This window comes from Anneissia japonica, unplaced genomic scaffold (assembly GCF_011630105.1).
Source record: "Anneissia japonica isolate Jap-2015-1 unplaced genomic scaffold, ASM1163010v1 scaffold1065_len1792383_cov172, whole genome shotgun sequence".
Taxonomy (NCBI): Eukaryota; Metazoa; Echinodermata; class Crinoidea; order Comatulida; family Comatulidae; genus Anneissia; species Anneissia japonica.
Genome location: NW_022684135.1, coordinates 1,089,700 through 1,099,472, shown reverse-complemented (window position 1 = coordinate 1,099,472; position 9,773 = coordinate 1,089,700). Strand labels below are relative to the sequence as shown.

General features: G+C 33.0%; 1 protein-coding gene across 1 annotated transcript in view; it reads right to left on the bottom strand.

Annotated features, from left to right (window-relative positions):
- LOC117103604 (CD97 antigen-like) overlaps nt 1–9,773 on the bottom strand; it is a 37,731-nt gene that overhangs the window by 14,800 nt on the left and 13,158 nt on the right. The window contains exons 9-18 of the mRNA XM_033244186.1: nt 6,678–6,731; nt 6,323–6,376; nt 5,963–6,016; nt 5,602–5,655; nt 5,154–5,240; nt 4,302–4,358; nt 2,617–2,733; nt 1,735–1,798; nt 1,150–1,258; nt 877–959 (exon numbers count right to left, since the gene is read on the bottom strand). Coding sequence (XP_033100077.1) covers nt 877–959; nt 1,150–1,258; nt 1,735–1,798; nt 2,617–2,733; nt 4,302–4,358; nt 5,154–5,240; nt 5,602–5,655; nt 5,963–6,016; nt 6,323–6,376; nt 6,678–6,731 — 733 coding nt within the window. The remainder of the gene's footprint in view (nt 1–876; nt 960–1,149; nt 1,259–1,734; nt 1,799–2,616; nt 2,734–4,301; nt 4,359–5,153; nt 5,241–5,601; nt 5,656–5,962; nt 6,017–6,322; nt 6,377–6,677; nt 6,732–9,773) is intronic.

Below are 9,773 nucleotides of genomic sequence, written 5' to 3'. Positions count from 1 at the left end.
TAGACTTTAGAACTAAGCCTGTATACACATCGTGTTTGTATTTAACGTTCAATCTTTGTCAATCTAAACTCTTCATAGACTTCTATGAATGGATACATTGTTCGAAGCAAGAAATCAAGTTGTCTTTACCCAGTACTGCTCGTATATTTTATTTGTGTGGGAAATTTTTAACCTACTGTATGTTTCTATCGGTTCTAATATAAATTGACAATAGACATATTGTTAAATATAGTAGATTAAAATATATTGTAAACATCATTATGAATTATTTCAGTGATGATGTCTTCAGTTTTCAGGTCTTTATTTTTTAAGTCAGTTACCTTGTTATCTCATATTACCATATACCTTTCTAGGCCTTGTTTAGGTTGTCTAGGCTTTAATCGTGTTAACCAGCGCCGTAGAGTGATGTTGGGTTCGTTTGTTCGTTCGTGGTTTGTTTGGGTTGTGATGTAGAACTCTCTTGCTTTAAGGTTTTTGCACTCGAGATGCAAAAAAACAACAGCTATATTGAAAAATGCCTGCTCAGGGATAGGAAATTTATGTGCAAATGAAAATGATGATGTCACAATGTATAATATTATTAGTATTATTAGAAAATTATTGTTAATAATATTTTTGATACATTGAAAGACTGAAAATGCTTTGCCAGCTACAGTTACTGTTTCATTGTTATTTGCTATTTTTCATAAAACCAAATAAAATTAGTTCTGCCTTTGCTAGGTTTTAATTTAAGATAATTTTGTTTTAATGTCCACAATCATCCAATATCATTCAGAACAACCTTCATGAATCTTAGTTTTTTTTTATATTGCCATCATCACCTTAAACTCTTATTTTCATATTTAATTTTTAATAAATAGCTATCAATTTACTTACACAGGTGTGTCTTGAGTAAAATTAGGTGTGTGATGACATACTGGAATTAGATTGCCATTGGTAACATTTTCTGAAGTTGTATTCTTGAATTGTTTAAAAAATGAAAATAAACATTTCAAATTAGTGGCTTTCAAATTTTAATCCAAACTGCACAAAAACCCTTAAAAAACTTCTGTGTATTAATATTGATTATTATTATTATTATCAACACTTACTCATTCCTCCCATATTGTATATTTCTTAATTTGAAATGTAGTTCTAAAGTATATTTACCTTAATAGAAGGAAACTGGATCTCACTGTCGGTACTTATTTTATTCTGATTTTTATCGTAAATATTAATATCCACAACATCACTCACACTAGGTAACACCTCTCCATTACTGCAAAAATAAAAAATATATTGTTATGAAAGGCTAAAAAGGTCTACTGATATCATTATACAATAAAGTGTATTTTATATCTTTCTTTCTATAATGTATTTTTGGATGTAAATGTGTCTTTCCTTTCCTATTTCTTGTGAATATTTTAATCTTAATATCTATGACCATTATTTAATAAAGTAAATTTCATATGGTTTATGGTTTTATATTTATATAGCGCCTTCCACAATCGAAACCGTCTAAAGGTGCTTGAAAAATATATGTGAATAATGTATGGAAATAAATTTGACTGGAAATAACCTAAACTAACCAAACAGAATAACCGACAAAACAGATAAAAAAATAGAATCATACATCATCACACCGTTTCACTGACCGACCAAGGCCGATCAGCTATTGATTTCACAGGTGTCATAATGATGTGTGTAACTAAATATATGGAAATAATTAATATTGAAATGAATGAAAATACTAACGCAGTTTCCAGAGGGGCATTTTCCTTGAGCACAATCAGACTTGCAACAATGCTGAATGGTCCATCTTAAACAAAATGACAGGTTTAGTTGATTATGTTTGTTTTAATCAATCAAAATTCATTTAAATGCAAACAAGATAGATGCATAGCCAAGAATTCTCTAAATCAGAGATGGAAGCATTATTTAGAATATTTTAAAGAAGGTACCTATTGAAGGTGAACTAACTATAGAAAAAGGTGATCAAACAAATAATTAAAGATTCTGTAGGAAAGTTAGTATCAGATAATCAAATAGAAATTGCAATAAAAAAATGAAAGATAAGAAAGTACAATAATTTACAGTAGGCATTGATGAAATTGAATGTTTAGAAAACAAAGCAATGAAAGAACTAGAGCAATCATTCCATAGAGGGCATACCTCTGCCCTGTGCCTGAACACCAACAATAAGCTGGCTGTGTATGATTGGTGAAACTACCCTCAAGGAAATAATGCAATTACCCATCATATTCAGGCACATTATTTTCTAGTACTCAGGCAAATTATTTTATTGCGTACTGAATGCATACATCCAGCCTGTGCCTGAATATAAGGGTCGATTCCATTTTCTTTTAATTCTTGGGTAAAAATTTGAATTTTTGTGACCTGGACCTTGTCTTTCGAAAATTGAATGGTCTCTTTCTTCAATTATTATGTACTATTCCACAAAATTCTATTCATTAGATTTTTTTGTATGCCCATATAGAGCCATGATGTGCCTATATATGGTCATGTGGTGCCCTCATGACCATATTAAGGCAAGTCATATGTCAAATAACATTTGATACTTTGGAAAAGGCTTTAGATTAATTTATCATTACTATTGTTAGTAAATTTTCTACACACCATTTGCCAAATTGGCAGCAGCTGAAGCCGTGAATGTGACGACGCTATCTGATTCTGACGTCGTCAGACGAACGTTGGATACTTCTGGTGTTTCCACTTCTTCAAAAGTTACTTGACCTACATTAATGCATGAAATATACAATAGTGTGGCGATGAGTGGGATTATGAAACTCTAAGATTAATTGAGGTTCCATATCTTACTTCTGACCTAACCATGGTAGAGCTGAGGTGGATTGACCCTTTCTCTGTGGAAATCACTCACTGGTCCTAAACTCAGGGATATGCCACTGGTCATATTTTTAAGTAAAAGGGAAAAAATGCAGTTCCTGAATGCATTTTCGAGCATTAGGAAATAACATTTCAGGAATGAAGCGGAAGAGAACCAATCCCCATACCATAGGGGCGAAAATTGAAAACAATTTTGCCTGCAAATTGGGCTGACTTTTAATCTCTGATATCCTGATATCAGCAGTGGCGGCTCTAGGATATAATTTATGGAAAGCTAAGATGTCTGACTTTAGGGCTAAGTATTTCTGGGTGTAACTCTAGCCGAGGGCCCGAGCCGGAGTTGGGTATCCTAAAACAAGATTTGTTTAAAAAAAATTGGGACTTCTAGACTAGTAGATGGCCGGAAATGGCAGGGATGGAAAAATTAGGCCTATTTTTTTTTCTTTTCGGTCCAACTGCCCGATGAGCTTTAGGTCGATGTTGGGGACTTCAGCTGACCGATGTGGGGGGGGCTTGATCCCCCTGCCCCCCGCTGGTGTCGCCACTGGATATCAGCACCCCATATCCACTTTTTAAAATCCTGTATGCCACTGCCATACAGTATGGCAGAAACAGTATGTCTGTGTTGAAATGATCTGAAATATTTTAATTGCAGGCCATTACCAGTACTTAATATCTGCAATATACAATATGATAAAGTAAGTGCTGAGGTATTTTACAGAAATATACATTAGTGTGGCTGCCTAATTCTAGAGAGGGGCTTCAAAAAATATTGGAGTGGGTATTTCCCATTTTACCTATCTGGGCCTAATTTCCTTCATTCCAATTTATAGTTGATCTTCCTTCTGTTTCGTCCCTTTTTATGCGGGGTGGCACCAGGATTTGCCTGACAGGGGTGCAAAATAAGTTTTCTTGGTCGGGTATCGCCTAAAATCTTTAGAAATTGGTCTTGGTTTCAAAGCCCCCAAAAATGTTGGATGAGTGAGAAGTAGTAAAAAAAAAGTAACATGTCAAGTAGTGACACACGCTCTTGCTGAGAGCCCATTATTTTCTCACTGTACCAACAAAAGTGAGTTTCTTGACAGTTCCTTTCAATAATTTTTTTTTTTTTTTAGTAATTTCTTACATTATTTCAAATTGAATAATAAAAGATTTTTTGTGTATCAGGGTATCATGTGTTGTATATATAGTAAGCCTATTTGACATAATACTATATGCTCCAAGTACTATATAATACATAAAACTCATAGAGTTAGATTCATGAGTGCCACCTGTTACTCCGTCTTTAGTACAAAATGTGCACCAATAATTTTGTTTGTAGTATGGTAGTCTCGTTATGTTCATGTTGTGAGTTCTGTTAATAAATATTATTTTCACTACTACTACTTCAGTATAATAGTAGTGGGCAAAGCACTTCCAACTTTTTGAAATAAAACAATTATTGTAGTCACCTTCACCTTCATCTTTCTTTGGCTTTTGGGTATCAGCTGAAGTAGTAGATATGGTTGTGTGAGCTACAAAATAAAAATTATTTTTTTTATTGAAATATCAGTATGTTATGGGTATCCTTATCTTAAGTTATCAACAGAAAGATGATTCTTCTTATCGAGTCACTACGTAGCTAGTGTGTATGATCTAGCTTACGTAGTGTGGTAGAAATATTCGCAGGTTGGATAGGTACCTGACATGGGCCGCGTCGTGAGCGCTCCTTCTGTGGCCGGATAGGGGACTATAGATGGACCAGTACACCGGGGCAACCCCCTACTCTTCTCGAATGATGTGCTGGGTTCTTTAAAGTGCACACGAGCCAATTGTGTACACTGGGCCTACGGTTTAGAGTCCTTATCCGAGAAGACTTGTTCCACCACCGGAACCATAGGTGAGCGTGCCGTTCGAACCAGCGCTGAGAATATGGCTGTAAGTCACGGTTCCCCTGTCTTAACCGCTCAGCCAATCGACTCGAGAGATAAAAAACGATATACAGCAGAATCAGAATTTGCGTTCAAATGCACCACCATAGTGTTACCGTTACTTCACTTGCCATCTCAATTGAAATGGAATGCAAGTTGTACACTAATGATTTTTATTAGTAACGTACAGTTGTAATAGTTTAATAATGTGGGGTCTTAAGTGCATTATTTTTACTGGAACCAAGCCACACTGGTACTGTATGTCAATAGTGGTGGGCAAAACTCATGCTATGTCTTAAAATATAACATTATTTTCACTGGGACCAAACCACACTAGTTCTAGAAGTATTGAAAACTCATGCTTTTTTATAATTTGACAGTTATTATAGTCAACTTTACCTTCAGTCGTTGGCCGTTGGGTATCACCAGAAGTAGTAGATATGGTTGTGAGAGCTACAAAGTAGAAATTGTTATGAGTATTCTTAGCTTAAATTATCAAAAAGGAAAAGATATAAAAAACCATATAGCATAAAATCTCAATTGAAACCTAATACAAGGTGTGCACCAATAGTCTTGATTGTAGTAACGTACGGTTGTTTAGAAACACGTTAATATTTTCATTGCGGATTTTTTGGGCTCAGTACAGACTCCAAAAGTATGCATTTTCTTTTAGTTTTAAGGCGTATGCGGATTTTATACAGTGTAAGTCCTCAATGAAGATATAATGTGTTTAGATGTTGTGAGGTTTATTAAGTGCATTATATTCACTGTTACCAAACCATACTGGTACTAGTAGTAGGCAAAACACATGCTGTTAAAATTAGACAATTATTGTAGTCAACTTTACCTTCGGTTGTTGGCCGTTGAGTATCAACAAAACTAGTAGTTATTGTTGTGAGAGCTATAAAGTACAAATTAATTTCTTTTATTAAATCAATATGTTATGTGTACCCTTAGCTTAAATTATCAAAAAGGAAAACATATAAAAAGCCATATACAGTAGCATAAAATTTCAATTGAACTGAAATACAAGGCATGCACCAATAATTTTTAATGTAGTAACATGAAGTAGTTTTACATATGTTCAGGTTGTGAAGTATTTTAAGTGAATTATTTTTACTAGGAGCATTTAAACCATACTGGTACTATTAGTAGGCAAAACTCACACTGTTTTATAATTTCACAATTATTATTATAGTCAACTTTACCTTCAGTCGTTTGCCTTTGGGTATCAACGGAAGTCGTAGACATGGTTGTGAGATCTACAAAGTGCAAATTATTCATTTTTTAAAAAATAAGTATGTTTTGTGTTTTCTTAGCTTAAATTATCAAAAAGATATAAAAATCCATATACCGTAGCATAAAATCTCAATTGAAACAGAATGCAAGGCGTGCACCAATAATTTTGATTTTAGTATTAACATACGGTAGTTTAGATTTGTTCATGTTGTAAGGTCTTTTTTAAGTTCATTATTTTCACTTGGACCATACCATACTTGTACTAGTACACAGTAGTATGCAAAACTCATGCTTTTTTATAATTTGACAATTATTATAGTCAACTTTACCTTCAGTAGTTGGCCGTTGGGTATCACCAGAAGTCGTAGATATGGTTGTGAGAGCTATTAAGTACAAATTATTTTCTTTCTTAAATAAGTAATGTTCTGTGTATTGCTTAATTTATCAAAAACAAAGATATAAAAATCCATATATAGTAGCATAAAATTTCAATTGAAAGGGAATGCAAGGCATGTACCAATAACTATTATTGTATTAAAATACTTTAGTGTAGATATGTTTAGGTTGTGAGGAGTTTTAAGTGCATTATTTTCACTGAGACCAAACCACACTGCTACAACTACTGTAGTAGGCAAAACTCATGGTCCTTAATAATTAGAAAATTATTATTATAGTCAACTTTACCTTCAGTAGTTGGCCGTTGGGTATGACCAGAAGTGGTAGATATGGTTGTGAGAACTGAAACGGAATACAAGGCATGTACCAATAATTTTGATTGTAGTAACATACAATAGTTTAGTTATGTCCATGTTGTGAGGTCTTTTAAGTGCATTATTTTCACTGGGATCAAACTACACAGGTACGTACTAGTAGTAGGCAAAACTCATGCTGTTTTTATTTGATAATTATAGTCAACTTCAGTCGTTGGCTGTTGGGTATCAGCTGAAGTAGTAGATATGGTTGTGAGAGCTACAAATTAGAAATTATTTTCTTTTTTTAAATCAGTAATGTTTTGTGTTTTCTTCGTTTAAATTATCAAAAAGGAAAAAATCCATATATAAAAATTCAATTATCTCCGATATATTGATGACATTTTTGTTATATGGACTCATGGCAGACAATCATTTATGGACTTCTATAATAATTTTAATAATTTTCACCCCTCTATCAAGCTTACTGTAGACTTATCGGATTCTATTGTTAATTTCCTTGATGTCAAGGTATATGTAATGGTAAAATCACCACTTCCATCTACAAAAAACCTACCGACACACAGCAATACCTACATGCATCCAGCTTTCACCCCATACACACAACTTGCTCGATCATATACAGCCAAGCTCTACGTTACAGCCGCATATGCTCTGATACTGTTGACAGAGACCAAAACTTGGACGAACTTGCTCACACATTTAGTCAACTCAATTATGATCAACATACTATCACACAACAGATCAATAGAGCCAAGAAACATAAACGCAATGATCTCCTCACATACAAAAAGAAGCAACCATCTAGCCGTATTCCTCTAGTCGTTACATATCATACAGCTATAAAACCCCTACAACGTATCATTGACAATCTTCAGCCTTTACTGCAAGATAATGATCTCAAACACATATTTCATGACAAGCCTTCTCTTGCTTACAGACAGCCAGCCAATCTTAAAAAGCATCTTATCTCTAGTAAATTTTCTCAGTCTACCCCTATCAATGGCACTTTTCCTTGTCACAGCACTAAATGTGAGCTTTGCCATCTTATTCATTCTGAGAGTCACATACTTGGACCCAATGGCTATATCATCAACATCAAAGGATACTTCACTTGCTCATCCACTAACATCATCTATGCCATTACGTGCAATATATGCCCCAATGCTGTTTATATTGGTCAAACTGGCCAAACTCTCAGAAATAGGATTAATGGTCACAATTTTGACATTAGACATAAGTTAATTAAGAAACCTGTAGCTGAACATTTCACGTCCACAGGTCACACTATCAACAATCTTAGAGTTGCTGTAGTTAAGAAGAGTAATTTTAAGAACAATCTAGATAGGGAAATTTGTGAACAGAAAATAATTAAGCAACTTGACTGTGTTAACTTGGGTTTAAACAAAGACTATGGCTTTCTTGCCCACTACAGGGAATGATTTCATTGTTATGTTAATACCTCCATTGTTTTTATTACTTGCCTTTTGTTTTAGACCTTTTATATTCGATTGCATGTTGCTCCTCTTATCATTCACCTGAAGAAGTGTACTGTGTACACAAAAGCTTGTGACAATACAATTTTCAACTAGTCTATAAAGTGCTACCATTTTCTTATTGTAATATTTTGTGTATTGCTTAATTTATCAAAAACAAATCAATTGAAACGGAATACAAGGCATGTACAAATAATTAATATTGTAGTAAAATACTTTAGTTTAGATATGTTCAGGTTGTGAGGACTTTTAAGTGCATTATTTTCACTGGAACTAAACCACACTGGTACTAGTAGTAGGCAAAACTCATCTGCTTTATAATTTGACAATTATTATAGTCAACTTTACCTTCAGTAGTTGGCCGTTGGGTATCACCAGAAGTCGTAGATATGGTTGTGAGAGCTACAAAGTACAAATTATTTTCTTTTTTAAATAAGTAATGTTTTGTGTTTTCTTAGTTTGAATTATCAAAAAGGAAGAAATCCATATACAAAATTTCAATTGAAACAGAATACAAGTTGTATCTCCAGAAGTCGTAGATATTGTTGTGAGAGCTACAAAGTACAAATTATTTTCTTTTTTAAATAAGTAATGATTTTTTGTTTTCTTAGTTTAAATTATCAAAAAGGAAAAATCCATATAAAAAATTTCAATTGAAATGGAATACGAGTTGTACACCAATAGTTTTGATTGTAGTAACGTTTGGTAGTTTAAATATGTTGCTGTTGTATAATTTGACAATTATTATATTCAAATGTACCTTCAGTTGTTGGCCGTTGGGTATCTCCAGAAGTCGTAGATATTGTTGTGAGAGCTACAAAGTACAAATTCTTTTTTTTAAATCAGTATGTTTATATGTATCACTTAATTTATCAAAAACGAAGATATAAAAATCTATTCAAAAACGAAGATATAAGAATCTATATATAGTAGCATAAAATTTCAATTGAAACGGAATACAAGGCATGTACTAATAATTATTATTGTAGTAAAATACTTTAGATTAGACATGTTCTTGTTTTGAGGTCTTTTAAGTCCATTATTTTTACTGGGACCAAACAACACTAGTTCTAGTAGTATTGAAAACTCATGCTTTTTTATAATTTGACAGTTACTATAGTCAACTTTACCTTCAGTCGTTGGACGTTGGGTATCACCAGAAGTCGTAGTTATAGTTGTGAGAGCTACAAAGTACAAATTATTTTCTTTTTTAAATATGTAATGTTTTTTGTTTTCTTAGTTTAAATTATCAAAAAGGAAAAAATCCATATAAAAAATTTCAATTGAAATGGAATACGAGTTGTACACCAATAGTTTTGATTGTAGTAACATTTGGTAGTTTAAATATGTTGCTGTTGTATAATTTGATAATTATTATGGTCAACTTTACCTTCAGTCGTTGTCTGTTTGATATAACCAGAAGTTGTAGATATGGTTGTGAGAGCTACAAAGTACAAATTATTTACTTTTTTAAATAAGTAATGTTTTGTGTTTTCTCAGTTTAAATCATCGAAAAGGAGAAAATCCATATACAAAATTTCAATTGAAATGGGATACAAGTTGTGCACCAATAA